Source organism: Pristiophorus japonicus, chromosome 6 (genome assembly GCF_044704955.1).
Source record: "Pristiophorus japonicus isolate sPriJap1 chromosome 6, sPriJap1.hap1, whole genome shotgun sequence".
In the NCBI taxonomy this organism is placed as follows: domain Eukaryota; kingdom Metazoa; phylum Chordata; class Chondrichthyes; family Pristiophoridae; genus Pristiophorus; species Pristiophorus japonicus.
In genome coordinates, this window is record NC_091982.1 from 249,831,447 (window position 1) to 249,848,461 (window position 17,015).

The following is a 17,015-nucleotide window of genomic DNA, read 5'->3' on the forward strand; positions in this document are numbered from 1 at the left end:
CTATTATCCAGCAGCATGAAATTGCCCCTCCAATCAACCATATACAATTGTAGCCTAAGCACCTCCGGTAATAGATTCTCTTCCACTCTCTGTTTGATATCTCCAGAGTCGCCCAATTTTATATCCTTAGACCCCTCCCATTTTTCACCTACATGCTTCCGCTCAGTGATATTCTGCAAGCACGGGGCAATCGATCATATCGAACACTGTGGAGGATGAAAAGGGATAAAGCACGACGACCACATTCACAGATTCTGAAAATCTACTGGGAGGATAAGGGCCCCAAAGTCGCTGTTCTCACTCATGCTAACATCCCCAGCATCGAAGCACTGACTACACTGGACCAGGTCCATTGGGCGGGCCACATCGGCCGCATATCCCAGTGGAAATAAACTTTAGCACCAATAGAAACCTGTTCAACTCAAGGCTAGATCCAAGCTCATTCCATCCTGTCATCAAACTACAGCAGGTAGACGATGCTTGCATCTGCGCACGCTCAGAGGCCGAACTTATAAGCCACCGTCAACACCTTCACTGAGGCGTACAAAAACATGAGCCTTAGGCTAATCATCCATAAAACAAAGGTCCTCCACCAACCTGACAGCACCACACAGCTCTGCCCTCTGGTCATTAAAATTCATTGCTCGGTCTTGAACAACGTGGACCTTTTCCCATTCCTCGGGAGTCTACCATAAGGAAGGGCAGATATCGATGACAAGGTCTAACACTGCCTCCAGTATGACAGCACAGCCTTCAGTTGCCTGAGGAAGAGAGTGTTTGAAGACCAGGACCTCAAATCCAAGAGTGTAGCTACTACTCGCCTATGGACTATGCCCACCAGCGACTTTTCCCCCTTGTTATTTCTTATTTCCACCCAACATGATTCAACATCCTGATCTTCTGAGCCAATATCGTTTCTCACTAACGCACTGATCTCATCCATTATTAATAGAGCTACCCCACCTCCGTTTCTGTCATTCCGTCCTTCCAAATTGTCAAATATCCCTGAATATTTAGTTCCCTCTCCTGGTCATCTTGCAACCACGTCTCCGTAATGGCTTTCAGAGTGTACCTACTTGTATCGATTTGCGCTGTTGACTCATCTATTTCATTACGAATGCTGCGTGGATTCAGATAAATAGCTTTTAATTTTTTTAACCACTTTTTCCTGCTTTGACCCACTTTCTCATTCACGTTTATGTTTGTATATTCTGTCCTTTCCTGGCACGCTCTGCTTTTCATTACCCCATTATTACCCTGCTCTATTGCATTCTCCTTATTTTTTGACTTTTACATTTTTGCTCACCTGAACCCTCCGCTAGTTAATTGATTCACCAGGACTCTAGTCCCAGCATCGTCTAAGTGCAGCCTGTCTGCACGAAACAGCTTCCTCTCACCACAGTACTGGTGCCAGTGTCCCATGAAGCAAAACCCATTTCTCCTACATCAGTGTTTGAGCCACATGTTTAACTCTCTGATCGTATTTACCCTATGCAAAGTTATTCATTGCTCGGGTAGTAATCCAGAGGTTATTACCTTTGTGGTTCTGTTTTTTTTATTTGGCCCCAGCTGCCCATAATCCCTCAGCAGAATCTCTCCATGTCGTTGGTTCCTACGTTGACCACGGCAACTGGGTCTTCCCCCTACCATTCCAAGTTCCTGTCCAGCTCAGATGAGAAGTCCTTAACCCTGGCACCAGACAGGCGACGCAGCCTTCGAGACTCACGCTTTCGGTTGCTGAGAACAGTATCTATCCCCACCACTACAACGTTTATTTTTGCTCCCCCCACTTGAATGGCGCCCTGAACCATGGTTCTGTGGTCAGTTTGCTCATCCTCCCTGCAGTCCCTGCTCTCATCCACCCAGTGAGTCAGAGCCTCGAACCTGTTGGACAAGAGTAAGAGTTGAGGCTCCTACCATTCCATCCTGAGTCCCCATACCTTCATCACGTGCACTCACATCCTTTTGTCCCTGGCCACAGATCAAATTTGAATTAATTAACATAATTGGTGTGATTTGCTCTTGGATCGCAGCGTCCAGGTAACTCTCCCCTTCTCTGGTGTGCCATAGTGTGTGCAGCTCAGATTCCAGCTCATCAACGCGGAGCCGAAGTTCCTCGAGCTGCAAACACTTTTTGCAGATGTGGTCGCCATGGATCTCAATGGTGTCCACCAGCTCCAACATTTTGCAGCAGTAACACAGTGCCTGCCCTGCCATCTATAATGTATTTAATTAATTAGATTTAGTTTTTAGATTTTATTCCCAGCCCCTAATTTAAGGCCTTTAATTTAAAGCAAGAAGAGAGAGAAAGAAACTCACCAGCCAATCACTTCCCTCTTTTCATGTGACGTAGAACGTAGTCACACTATTTATTTTTGCCGCGCTCTTTGTGCTGCTCGCTGCTTTTATGCTCCACTGCTCCTCGGGTGTTTTCTCCTAGTTGGGGGGCGGGGGGGTCGGTCGGCGCTCTTTCTCGGAGCTGCTCGCTGCCTTTTTAGCTGCCCGCTGCTGCTCCAGTGTTCCCATATAGGTCGGGGGGTAGGCGCTGTCTGCCTCACCTGTTACAGAGACTTTAATTCCCGCATTGGACTATACAGCTCCTGAGAACTCTCTTTTAGAGTGGAAGCAATTTTTCCTCTATTTCGAGGGACTGCCTATGATGATGATGAGCCTCCCCATGTGCATAGAAGTTACAACACAGGAACAGCCCATTCAGCCCAACTCGTCAATGGCATCATGTATTCTCCGCGTGAGCAAGTCGTTATCAGCACATTGGCTCACAGTCATACCGTATCACTTCATCTTCTTTTATATTCAATACCGCTTGTAATAAAACATAGAATCCCATTTGCTTTTTCATGGCATTATCAATCTGTGCTTCGTCTTTCAATATATTTTACGCAAAATCCCTTTGCACTGCTATAGCACGAAACTTACTTTAATTCAGACCAGAGGTACTGCTATCATTTTTTACCAACATATATCGCCTCACAGTTTTTGACATCGAATCCCTTCTGCTATATTTTAGCCCATTTAAGTCTTAGATGAATCTTAGCTTCCTATAGCAAAACAATGGGAAAACCAAATCCTCTGCCTTCTCCAGCCACAAACACCTTTCTTTTCCTTTGATTCCATCCCTCTCCCTGCCCATCCATTCAGGCTGAATCCAACTGCTCACAAATTTGACATCCGGTTCAATCATGAGTGAATTTCATACCCTATATCTTCTCCATCAAAAAGACCACCTGGCGAAGCTGTTGGCAGGGCTTTTGATCAGGAAAGCGGCCTTGACCCTGTCGCAGCAGGTGAGACACAGATATTTATAATGTTGTGTGTAAGGAGTGTGGGGAACCTCTGCTTTAAGGCAGCATCTAAGACTGAGAATATCCATTTGTGAGGAGAATATTTCTATTCGTAGTGGACTGTTGCGGACAGCACCAATCGAGTGTGTAGGTTGTGGTGGCGTGCAGTAGAATCGTGTGTCTGGGAAGAGGGGTTATGTGTAGCTTTGGAGTACACCACTAGAGTTTGTGATTGATACCAATATCATGCGAATGCAATGCCATGGGGATTCTCCGACTGCTCCATGTAAATTTGGCGAAAGAGCCACGGAACTCCAGAAAAGCCAAGTAAACAGGTAAACAGCTTTTATACTGTGTTTCCAGGGCTTCTGCGGATTCCCCAAGGAAGTTACAGGGGATAATTAATGGACTCGTTATGGAAATGTTCCCCATATCAGAATTTAAAAGTAGGAGAAGGAAAGTAGGAAAGGAAGAAGGAAATAAAGAAAAAGAGAAAGAAAGAAAGAAAGAAAGAAAGAGAGAATGAAAGAAAGAAAGAAAGAACGATTTGAATTTATATGGCGTCTTTCACGTCTTTATTCTCAAAGATGGAGCACAATGCCTCTCCTTTTGAGTAATAATTCTTTGGAGTAGAACTTCCACGGGGAAGGGAAGAGTTCCACATCTCCCGCTGAATTGAGCTGCCGCATTTTCCTACTTAACAATAATAACAGCAATTCAAAAGTAATTCAATGGCTGTGAAGCACTTTGGAAGGTCCTGAGTTTCTGGACCGGACTTTGCAGGGTCTGGGTGATAACCCCTCCGAAACTGAATAACTTCAGAAATTAGCACATGTGTAGCTAAACGAGGAAATCCTTAAGTTCTGCTCAGTCATTTCTTGTTCCACCAAAGGATGCGCTGTTGAAACCCCTTGAGCCGGCAATCAGTGAATTTGCTTGATCTGACGAAAATTACACTAATATCGCTGTTAATCTCCCCGTTTAATGTTGAGCCTTGTTGGAATAGCATATTATGGTTTTAATAGCATATTGATTGATACCTAGAGTTGGGCAGGTAGAGATAAACTATTTCCGCTGGTTCAGGGGTATAGGACTAGGAGGCATAGTCTAAAAATTAGAGCCAGACCTTTCAGGAATGAAATTAGGATACACTATTACACACAAAGGATAATAGAATTTGGAACTCTCCCAAACATAGCAATTGATGCTAGATCAATTGTTAATTTCAAATCTTAGATTTATAGAGTTTTGTTAACCAAAGGTATTAAAGGACATGGGCCAAGTATATGGAGCTAGGTCACAGTTCAGTCATTGAATGGGTCACAGGCTCGAGGGGTTGAATAGCCTCTCATTCCAATCTTCCTTCGGTCCAATAAAGAAGTTTAACTCCGAAAAAAGAATTTTATATTGGTGAAATATCAAATTTCTCCATTATGATAACAATTACAAGATTTTTTTTAATTAAAAACATTTTTAAAGTTTAAAAACATAAGAACATAAGGAGTAGGCCATACGGCCCCTCGAGCCTGATCTGCTATTTAATAAGATCATGGCTGATCATCGACCTCAATTCCACTTTCCCGCCTGTTCATCTTATCCCATATCGCCTAGAGTTCAAAAAACTATCTATCTCAGCCTTGAATATATTCAGAGATTCAGCATCCACAGCCTTCTGGGTCAGAGTATTCCAAAGATTCACAACCCTCTGAATGAAGAAATTAATCCTCTTCTCAGTCTTAAATGGCATACCTCTTATCGAGAGTTTGTGCCCCCTAGTACTAGATACTGCAGCCAGGGGAAACAGCATCTACACTGTCAATCCCCTTCCGAATCTTGTAAGTTTCAATGAGACCACCGCTCATTAAACTCCAGAAGGTTTAGGCCCATTCTACACAATCCCTCTTCATAAGAAAGCCCTCTCATCACAGGAACTTTTGTTGCAAAGCCTCCAAGGCAAGTAGATCCTGCCTTAAATAAGGGGACCAAACTGTGCACAATTCCCCAGATGTGGTCTCAGCAAGGCCCTGTACAATGGTAGCAAGACGTCCTTACTCTTCTACTCCAACCCCCTTGCAATAAATGGGAACATGCCATTTGCCTGACTTATTGATTGGTATACTTGCATGCTAGCTTTCTGTGTTTCTTGCACGAGGACATCCAAACCTCTCTGAACACCAACTTTAAAAATTATTCACCATTTAACAATATTTTGCTTTTTCTATTCTTCCTACCAAAGTTAATAACCTCTTTAATTCCACTTTACTCTGCATTCAGTTAGTCTATCTATATAATTTTGCAGACTCTTCATGAACTCACAGTTTACTGTACCACCTAGCTTTTTATCATCATCAAACTTGGATACATTACACTCGGTCGCTTCATCTAGGACATTAATATAAAATGTAATTAGCCGAGGCCCCAACACTGATCCTTGCGATACCTCACTAGTTACAGCCTGCCACTTTGAAAAATACCCGTTTATTTCTACGTCTGTTTTCTGACCGCTAAACAATCCCTATCCATGCTAATATATTACCTCCAATCCCATGAGCCCTTATCTTCTATAATATCCTTTTATGTGGCGACTGACTTATCGAATGCCCTTTTGAAATGATATTTCAGCATTTTCCTTAACCCCTTATGTGTGTCCCAAACTTTATTTTGCTCACTGTAACATTGTTAAAAAGTGTAGATAATGTACTATTTAATTTCCTTATTTGCTGTCAGTAAGAATTCTTCAATGTGATTGGCTGTTTAGACAGCTTCATGGGGTCACTGCTGCACTACGCTGGGAATCCCCTTTTCACAGTGGTACAATTTCTCGCCACAGAGATCAACCGAGCAGGTCTTGGAACTGATTATCATTTTGCACCGTGCAGGTTTAGTTGTGCTACTTGTGTACTCGCATAAGACTTAATCTAAAAGCTACCAGAGAAGTCTCTGTACAAACCAGAACTATAGAAGTAACGTTATCATATAGAAATATTTATTTTCATAGAACGTTCATCATTCTTGATGTGTGTTGTGGTCCTGTTTGTTTCCGATTTTCCCATCAGTTGTTTTCTGCTGTTCTCTTCTGGTTTGAACAAGATAATGTAACATTTTGGAGCAAAGATACAGCTCAGCAGCCCAAAGCTCGATGCTAAAATTGCAAATATTTCCACAGCGACCGTATATTTTCCGGGAGTGCTCACATAAGCGGGGATAAAAGTTACCCAAACTGCAAAAAAGATGAGCATGCTGAAGGTTATCAATTTAGCTTCATTGAACTTGTCTGGTAACGCACGGGCCAAGAAAGCTAAAATAAAACACATACAAGCTAAGAGCCCGATGTAGCCTAACACGCAGCAGAAAGCAACTGTGGAACCCATAGCACATTCAAGGATAATCTTTGCACTTTGATACTTGGTGTTTTTTGCTGGGAGTGGGGGAGAAGTCACCAACCAGATCACACATATTATAACTTGGATCAGTGTACAGAGAAATACAATTGATCTTTGTTGTGTGGGTCCAAACCATTTCATTGCATTACTGGCCGGCACGGTTGCTTTAAATGCCATCAGGACGACCAGAGTTTTACTAAGAATACAAGAAATGCACAGAACAAAGCTAACTCCGAACACAGTATGACGCACCATACATGACCACGGTGATGGCTGCCCAATGAATGCAATGGAGCAAAGAAAGCACAGTATTAATGAGATGAGTAGCAGGAAACTTAGTTCCGAATTGTTGGCTCGTACAATGGGAGTGTTTATGAAATATAAGAAAACAGCTGCAACAGCTCCTGTGATACAAGCTCCAAACAGTGAAATCGCCGTGAGTGTTATTCCCATGCTGTCTTGAAAGGATAGGACCTCAATTTCTTTTGAAATGCATTGATCTCTTCGGCTGTTGGACCAATAATCTGTAGGGCATTTGAAACATTCGATAGAATCTGCAGAGAAACAAAGGAACAAATAATCGTTCAGTTATTTTTTTTTAATTAATTTTTGAAATTGACCAAATCTTCTATCGTGGTAAGTCAAACGTGAATTGGTCTTATATCTTGCGCCAATTACTGCTGGAATATTCGCCGAAGTATTCATTATTGCCTACCTGTTTGGTTACTGATCTCCCCATCAGCACAGGTTAAACAATCAAAGCAGCAAACAGGTTGTCCGATACGAACCGCTCTTCTTTTACCTCCAGGACAGCCATCACTACACGTTGAGACTGGCACCTGTGGAAGTAGAAAGTCTTCTTAAATGTCAACGTTTTGTGGAATCGTAGCTCGTTAATCTTACTGATAAATGAACCTTTGCTCTACTGAGGACTGTCGGGCCTTCTTTCACCTTGCTTATTGGAATTCAACATAGCTAGATTTGCTGATGGTAACTAAGGTCCGAGCTATTTGGCCCCTGTTATTTTATGCATCAATAGCATACAGCTGATGGCGAAACTACATTTAAAAATGTTTCCCTCGTGGCAATCAATGGAAGTTTACAACAACAATAACAAAAAAACTTGTATTTATGTAGCGCTTTTAAAGTAGTAAAACGTCCCAAGGCGCTTCACATGAGTGTTCTAAGCCACACAAAAAAATTGACGTCAAGCCTCAGCAGAAGAAATAATAGCAGATAATCAAATGCTTCATCAAAGAGGCAGGTTTTCAGGAGCGTCTTGAAGGAGGAAAGAGAGCTAGTGAAGCGGAGAGGTTTAGGGAGGGAGTTTCAGAACTCAGGGCCTAGGCAGCTGAAGGCACGGCCATCAATGGCTGAACAGTTACAATCACAGGTGCTCAAGAGGGCAGAATTTGAAGAGTGCAGATATCTTGGAGGGTTGTGAGGCTGAATGAGGTTATAGAGATTGAGGGGGGCGAGGTCATGGAGTGATTTGCAAACAAGGACGACAATTTTGAAATTGCTGTGTTACGTAATCGGGAGCCATGGTAGGGCAGTGAGCACAGGGGTGATGGGTGTGCGAGACCTGGTGCGAATTAGGACATGGCCCACCGAGTTTTGGTGACCTCAAGCTTACATAGGGTAGAATGTGGTTGGCTAGCCAGGAGTGTATTGGAGTACTCAAATTTCGACGTAAAAAAATCATGGATGAGAGTTTCAGCAGCAGATGAGCTGTGGCAGCGGCAGAGACGGGCAATGTTATGGAGGTGGAAACAGGCAGTTTTAGTTATGTGGCCGGAAGCTTATTTTACTGTCAAATATGAAACCTGGGTTGCAAACAGTCTGGTTCAGCCTCAGATAGATGCCATGGAGGAAGCGCAGTTCATGGCCGTTTGTGCAAGTTTCGAAAATCAACAGGGGGAAATGGCCCATACAAGATTTCAGTCGTTCCAGAAGTCACCTTACATAAGAACATAAGAAATAGGAGTAGGCCATACGGCCCCTCAAGCTTGCTCGACCTTTCAATAACATCATGGCTGATCTGATCATGGACTCAGCTTCACTTCCCCACCCACTCACCATAACCCCTTATCCTCTTATCGTTTAAAAAAACTGTCTATTTCTGTCTTAAATTTATTCACTGTCCCAGCTTCCACAGCTCTCTGAGGCAGCGATTTCGACAGATTTACAACCTTCTGAGAGAAGACATTTCTCCTTGTCTCTGTTTTAAATGGGCGGCCCCTTATTCTAAGATCATGCCCTCTGGTTCTATTCTCCCCCATCAGTGGAAACATCCTCTCTGCATCCACCCTGTCAAGCCCCCTCATAATCTTATACGTTTCGATAAGATCACCTCTCATTCTTCTGAATTCTAATGAGTAGAGGCCCAACCTACTCAATCTTTCCTCATAAGTCAACCCTTTCATCCCCGGAATCAACCTAGTGAACCTTCTCTGAACTGCCTCCAAAGCAAGTATATCCTTTCATAAATATTGAAACCAAAACTGCAGACAGTATTCCAGGTGTGGCCTCACCAATACCTTATATAGCTGTAGCAAGACTGCCCTGCTTTTGTACTCCATCCCCTTTGCAATAAAGGCCAAGATACCATTCGCCTTCCTGATCACTTGCTATAACTGCAGACTACCCTTTTGTGTTGTATGCACAAGTACCCCCAGTTCCCGCTGTATTGTGGCACTTCATAATCTTTCGCCATTTAAACAATAACTTGCTCTTTGATTTTTTTTTCTGCCAAAGTGCATGACCTCACAATTTCCAACATTATACTCCATCTGCCAAATATTTTCCCACTCACTTAGCCTGTCTATGTCCTTTTGTAGATTTTTTGTGTCCTCCTCACACATTGCTTTTTCTCCCATCTTTGTGACGTGTTGCAGACCAGTGATTAATAGAATTATTTGGCCCAATTCTCTCCGTTCAACAATGTAATCTTAGTTAACAGACATAGGAAAGCGAACAATATGGAAATTAAGATCTGCAGCGTGTGACTAGGATCATGTGTAAGTCGTTTAGAGTACATGGGGAGATTCCCCTCCCTGAAGGCTATGAGTGAACCTTTTTGGGAATTTACAACAATTCAGCAACATTTATCCTGCCACAAATTGAATTCAGCTTCACAACTTTCCGTGAAGAATGATTTGAACTCATCACCACTGCGTTACTAGTCAGATGCTATAACTACCGTACAGTATTTTTGAAGTGAAATGAAATGTCACGTTTGTACGTTGAGTAATTATGCTTATCTGAATGTCCAACAAAGAAAAGAAACCCCTGATGATACCCAAAACATGAAATGGTCAAATCAATATAGAACACGCCTTAAAACAAAGATACCTAGGTTGAAAAGAAAATATGAACATAGGAATTGATAGAAAAAAATTGTAGCAACGAATATTTATCAATTAGTTTACAACAAACGTAGGCATGACGTGAGTAAAGCCCCAGTGGTGGAGAGCTTTGAGAACAATAGGTCATAATTCACCTGTTCCTCGCATAATGCTATACTCACCACATGTCATGTCACACATTACTCATATGCTGTATCCCAAAATATTATTTTCTGAAATAAATCAATTTAATTTCCATTTACATTAACAAATCCGCCAACGCTTCTTCCACATCATCTCCTACAATTGCGACGTATACCACCGAGAAGGACAAGGGCAGCAGGCGCATGGGAAAACTACCACCTCCAAGTTCAACTCCTCGTCACACACCATCCTGATTTGGAAATATATCGCTGCTCTTTCATCATCACCGATTCAAAATCCTGGAATTCCCGCTCTCTTAGCACTGTGTGAACACATTCCCCACACAGATTGCAGCGGTTCAAGAAGGCAGCTCACCACCACCTTCTCAAGGGAAATTGGGGATGGGCAATAAATGGTGGCCTTGCCAGCGACTCGGACATCCCATGAATTAATTAAAAATATACTAACTCCCTCCACAGTGTCCCTCAAGAGCCAGTTCCATTGATTGACTAGTGGCTCACAGAAAAAATGGGCCAAAAAATGCGGTCAGAGGCTTCCCTCGGTTGGTCCTGGGGGAACGTAGTCTCGCGCCCAGAGGGCTAGCTTCACAGATGAGCTTCGAGGCCCACATATTCCAAGAGCATATGCGTATCCTGGGAGCACGTGTGCCTAGACCACCAATCACAATGTAGTATTCTCATTCATAGTTACGGAACTCCGAGCACCAATTGCTATCAATGAGTATACCCCAAAAGTCAAATAAACAGAAAAATAAATTCAAAAAACACTTCACTTTTTTAAAACTAATAGAAATTGCATTAAATGCTTTAGAGAAAGAATATTTGTTTAAATGCTTTAACAGTATTAAAAATAACAAATACCTTTATAGGAAAGGTTTTTAATATACAAATAAATAATAACATTTATTCTTTCCACCTGTTAAACCACTTACGCTTGTAAATGTTTGAAGGACATTTGCTGGGTAACAGTTGGACAAATAGTCCAAATCTCTGCTCGCGAAGAACCTTCTCCCGGGGATCCATTGGAACAGTCAAAAGGGATTTCGACAGTCCTAAGTGCCGCATTTTGGGACATGCGAATCGTGCGCGAGGACCGGTACTTGAGGGCTCTCTACGGGTGTGTGCGTACATTGTAGAGGCCGTGATGTTTGGCCTAATGTTTCCGTAGATTTGTTTTGAAATTGCCCCCTTTAAAATGCAAGCCATGTTGTCTGGTTCTACAAATGAAATACCTCAACAGTCTGTAATGGTCTAAGCACCAAAAGATTCAAAGATACTGCTGAAATGAATGACTAGAGACAAGGATTGGTCTGGTCACTGCGTGTAGCAATCTTGTAAAAGATTTATTCCCACTAGTTCAAATAGATGCGTTTCTGGTGTCGCTTCAGGCATGGGCCGGAATCAACATTCCTAGTGTTTGGTAGATAGAAATGGGCTTACTTTCTTTTCCAGTGCTGTTCCATGCCAATCGATTCTCCTTTCATCCAAAACGAGTTCCTTTCCTGCAGGCAACGCTGCATCGTAATAACCAACTTTAACAAACTGAACCATCCCATCTTCGCGCTTCTGCCAGTTTATCAGGTCATAGGAAGCGATGGGATTTCCGTCCTTATCAAAGCTTATTTCCTCCCCAAACTGGTTGGTGAAACGTACCTCCTTCAGGTAGTGTAGAACCTTTAGAAAAGGCAAAACAATTATATCCTCTGCAACCTTGAATACATTTCACAAAGTTTTCCACAAGAATAATATAGCATTAAAGTGCAAATACTTCTGAGAATCAGTCTATATATAGAAACGTCAGAGGAGAAAGGGGGGCAAAGAAAGGTTATGAGAATAGAATGGCAGCCAACATAAAAGGTAATCCAAAAACCTTCTGTAGTCATATAAATAGTAAAATAGTAGTAAGAGCAGGGTTGGGGCCAATTAAGGACCAACAATGAGACCTTTGTATGGAGGCAGAGGGTATGGCGTAAAAGCTTTAGAAAAGGCAAAACAATTATGTCCTATGCAACTTTGAGTCTATTTCACGTTGTTTGTCACAAGAATAAGATAAAATTAAATACATTACCAATACAAAGACATTGGAACCGGAGCCCTCTACTGCAATGTGTACACATGCATATTTTTCCAGATAAATAACAAATCATTTAGCTTTGGGAGTATAGTGTAACTTGTAGCAATTCCTCACCTGCCAGGGTAGAAAGTTTGACTTTTGGCCACATATAGCGTTCATAAATGGGCCTTTCCCATTTTCACACGATAGTAAATTATGAATGGCGTGAGCTGCCGCATATACCGCTTTGTAAACGTTATAGGAAACTCTTAACTGTGAAACATCGGTGTATGTAGTCTCAATGGTTTCCAAGCTCTCTGAACCTGTGCACGGTTTGTATGGAGTCGGTGATGCGTTTTCTCCCAGAGTTTGATTTGAGATTTTGATGCTGCAGCCAAAAATGTCCCGCCAGAGTTCTTCGACAAATGGATTGTCTGGTGCTGCGGAAGCTTGGATTTTGACCAGAAACTCTCTCAGTCCGGGAATTTCCGCTCTCCTGAGTCCAAACCCGATTGTTCCAGACAGTATTTCCCGAGTTTCCTCAGTCCACAGATGGAATGCTGTGACCCAAGCTTCACTCGCTATTAGCTGGATGTCAGTAATATTCTTCAGTCTGATCTCCTTTACCAAAGACATCGTGTCACTCTCTCCACAGAATATTATGACCACCTTAGCAGAGGACTTTTGAATGGTCTCTGCAACCTGTTGCATTCTTTCCCTCGTACGACCAGGTGAAAGGAATTCGATGTAGGCGATGCAAATTTCAAATTTCGCAACCTCTTCAATTAACGATCTCATCCCGAATCGGCCATAATCGTTATCTTCAGCCACAGCGCCGATCCAAGTCCATTTAAAATACTGTATGACCCTGACTAAAGCTTTCATCTGAGCATTATCACTGGGAATTGTTCTGAAAAAAGTTGGGAACTCACGCTTGTCACTGAGGCATGCGCATGAAGCAAAGTAGCTGACCTATGGGGAAGATATTGTACAGACACGTTTAGAAGCATGGAAACAGAGAACCGTACTGCACAGAAGGCCCATCGTTCCTGCACTGCCTCGTTAAATGAGCTGTCTATTAAGTTTCACAGCCCTGCTCTTTCTCATAGCCCTTAATTGTTTTCCTTTTCAAGTATTTAGCCAATTCCCTCTTAAATGTTACTGTCCAATCTGCTTCCAGCTACCTTTCAGGAAGCGAATTTATGGTCATAGTGACTCGAGATCAACGTTTCTCCTCATCTCCCCTCTGGTTCTTCTGCCAATTACCTTAAATCAGTGACCTCTGGTTACCGACCTTCCTGTCACTGTAAACAGTTAATAGTAATTTTAGACATGGACATGTACCTCGTCCATGTAAGCGTTTATCGCTAATCAGAGAAAAAAATCTTACCATACCAATGCCGAAAGGGGCCACCACTCTCGACACTGCGATAGATTGCGATGATCCTCCATCTCCCACAAGCAGGGACACTGATGGAACTCCAGAGCACGTGTAATTGGAACCGCTTCCCTCTTTCCCCTTCAGTAATTTGAAGGCTCCTTTCAGCCCTTCAGAAGGCGCGTCACAACTGTCGAAAATCTTATAACCCAGAGTTATGTTCGGAAGCAGCTCCGGGTTCCTGTTTATTTCTTCTATTGCAAACGCCATGGTTAGAGCCCAACGCAGACCTCTTTGGCTGAACCTGCTTCACACATGGAGATACTTAACTTTCCAGGCAGGATCATTCCTTCTATGTGATCAATCATTGCAAAGTTAAGAATAAATTGAAACGTGATCGTTTTTCATTAGAATAGTGCAGGTTATTGGCCAATATTAAAGAAGCTTTAAAATGAGAGGAAAATGAAATAGGGTAGATACAAGCAGAATGTTTTCACAGCTGATGGGTCCAGAATGAAAACCACAGGTATGAGATTAACAATAAGAGATGTAGCAGAGAGGGGAGAAGAAACTTCGTCACACGGGAAGTTGTGGGGCTGAAATTCGCGTCCAGAATTAGATGGATGAAAGAAAATGGGCCGAAGAAACACGGGAACATGGCGGGCAAATATGATCAGAATTCTTTGCTATAGTGGAGGCTAAACGTCGACGCGAACCGGCTCACTGAGAGTTATACTATTGTTAGAACTGGTGCTCTAACTGCCAAGAGCGTGCTCTGTATATGCAGGAAGAACACTGCTCTAGGCATCTAATGTTTGAGAATGAAGCCGCCACGCCACTTTTGGTTGTCATTCATTTACACAATAGCATTTGGCCTCAGCACCAATTTACAGTCTATTATCTTTCGGTTAGTAGAAGGTCTAAAAAGTCACAATTTCTCGGGAAAAAATCAAGTGCAATTGCTGCAAAAAGTTGTGTGTGTTGATGGAAGCAGGTGGGCGCAAAATACCTGGATTGCTAATCGTTATCTATTTCGTGGTGCTGTACCTATTTGTTTTCCGGCCAATAAGAAATCGTCTGGACTAATGAGGAGCTTTTCTGGTTCTCTAAAAGCAACATTTGAATCATTATTGTTCCACTGTTTTTGGATAGCCTTACTTTGTTCTCTGCTGCATTTATATGTCCAGGTGGTTCGTGATAGCCCACTGAATCTCATTCCTACACGCTTCTCATTGTACCATCCAGCTGACTGATGAATGTTGCACTGACTTGATCCCAACCACCCATTGGAGAACCCAACTGCAGTTCACCCCCTGTGTAACGAAATGCTTCCTGGCATCTGCTCCATCCTTAATTTTTCTAACCGTGAAACTGTGCCCTCACTTACTGCTACCGTGACAACTGGAGATTCGTACTATTAAGCCTGTTCTACTGATCTACAGGCCGATTTTCTATCTTTTCACATAGATTCTGACTGTTCAGGAGTGAAATTAGGAATCACTTCTACACACAAAGAGTGGTAGAAGTTTGGAACGCTCTTCCACAAATGGCAGTTGATGCTAGATCAATTGTTCATTTCAAATCGACGATCGATAGCTGTTTGTCAACCAAAGATATTAAAGGATATGGGCCAAACGCGTGTATATCGAGTTAGGTGGCAGAGTAGCCATGATCTCATTGAATGGCGAACAGGCTAGAGGGGCTGAATGGCCTCCACCTGTTCCGATATTGCTCTGTTCAAATAGTTATCCAATTCACTCTTGAAAGTAACTATTAAATCTGCTTCCCTCACCCGATCAGCAGTGCATTCCAGAAGATAACAATACGCTGCGGAAAACACTTCTCATCATCTCCCCTCTGGTTCTTTTGCCAATTATGTTAAGGCTGTGAACTCTGCTTTTCGACCCACCCTCGAGTGGAAATCTTTAAAGTAGTTGTATGCAACATACTTCTATCTCGTCCGAGTAAGCGTTTATCGCGAAACAATTGGCACATCTTACAACATCAAAGCCGAAAGGGGCCACCGCTCTCTCCACAGCGATAGATTGCGATGATCCTCCAACTAGCACATATTATGGACACTAATTTACTTATTTATTTAATTAAAACCTTCATGATATCGAACACCTCGATCAAATCTCCAATGAACATTCTCTGCTCAAGGAGAACAATCCCAGTTTCTAAAGTCTCTTAGCATTGCCGAGATAGAAGGACGGAAAAACTAAACGAGTCTAAAAAGGAACACGTGGGATGGGAAACAAAGATGCAGAAACAACGAAAGCACAAAAGGCGCAAAGGCAAGACCGAACCAAAAATGTAAATATGTTTAGAAAAAAAATACAACTCAGACCTGAGTATTTTCAAATGTAAACATTAATGATGACTGTCACTCACTCCACACAGCGCACCGGTTGAGGTTTAGATTGGAATGAATTAGCGTCTGGTGCTGCTCTTAAATGTATTGGGAATAAACCGCCCAGAATAACATCTCCATCCTGAAACATTCCAGGGTTGAACTGTTCCCGAAGTTTGCATGGCAGGTTGGCTACGGAAACCAGAATCTCGACTGGAATCAGTAACAAAAGCTTCCACATGGAATGAAGTGGCATCAGGAAAAGCGGAAGATTTTCTCATGAGTCACTGGGAAGAAAGATTTTAATCTGCGCTTCAGCACTCTGGTGCAAGCGGCCCGCTATACGGGGATATTTAACCCTCAAAACCCAGTCCCAAGCGGTTTCAAACTCAAACCTCGCCGGTGCTCATTAGTGTTGTCTGGTCAGAAAGGCTGACGTAATGTTTTCTGAAGCTCGGGACTATTGTGAAACTGACGGTTTCGTTAGAATAAATGCGGATCCCGCAGAAACGTTCCCATATTTGGAAAATAATCTGCTCAATGTTAAGTAAAAGCTTCAGTAAGGAGAAGGACCGAATTGTTGGCGTTAGCGCATCTATTGAGAAGCTGTTCCATGGACTCGGTGTCTACACGCAGTGTTTGATGCTGAAGATCATTTCACAGTCAGTGACAGAGACACTGAGCGAGTCGATGAAGATCCATTTAAAGGTTACGATTTCAATGTTGATGCTATTAAAGCTAAGTGATTCGCACAGAAGTAACAATAGATAAGTGGCGACCCTTCCTTAAAGAGCTGCTACACATTATTTGCCTTGTATTAGAATTGATCCGTTTCACATGACCGTGACGGCACCATGTTGTTATCATTGATCCGCACTGAGGGGGAGCTTGCTGGCGTCGCTTGAACTCCTATTAGATTATAAATTGATACGATCCCTTTGCCGTTCCGCGAAAAATAGAGCCCTGTGGAAATCACCATGATCACATTGGGGATCTCTTCACATCGAGCGACCACAGGGAATCATCATTGAATAT

General features: G+C 42.6%; 1 protein-coding gene across 1 annotated transcript; it reads right to left on the reverse strand.

Annotated features, from left to right (window-relative positions):
• Positions 1-6,274: 6,274 nt before the first annotated feature.
• LOC139266294 (extracellular calcium-sensing receptor-like) lies at positions 6,275-16,164 on the reverse strand. Its single transcript, XM_070884119.1, has 6 exons — positions 16,022-16,164; positions 13,640-13,931; positions 12,385-13,221; positions 11,637-11,870; positions 7,401-7,524; positions 6,275-7,239 (listed from the first exon to the last, which is right to left on the reverse strand). Exons 1-6 carry the CDS (start codon positions 16,129-16,131, stop codon positions 6,275-6,277), a joined length of 2,562 nt encoding a protein of 853 aa, XP_070740220.1. The 5' UTR covers positions 16,132-16,164.
• Positions 16,165-17,015: the final 851 nt, after the last annotated feature.

What these genes read in the sequence shown, in the direction of transcription:
- LOC139266294 (XM_070884119.1), bottom strand. Translation starts at nt 16,131, where the DNA reads ATGTTTCAGGATGGAGATGTTATTCTGGGCGGTTTATTCCCAATACAT. An exon ending in CAACCGGTGCGCTGTGTGGA is followed by an intron (nt 13,932 to 16,021) that starts GTGAGTGACAGT and finishes TGTGTGAAGCAG; the next exon opens with GTTCAGCCAAAGAGGTCTGC. An exon ending in GGAGATCAGTAACCAAACAG is followed by an intron (nt 7,240 to 7,400) that starts GTAGGCAATAAT and finishes GTTTCTCTGCAG; the next exon opens with ATTCTATCGAATGTTTCAAA.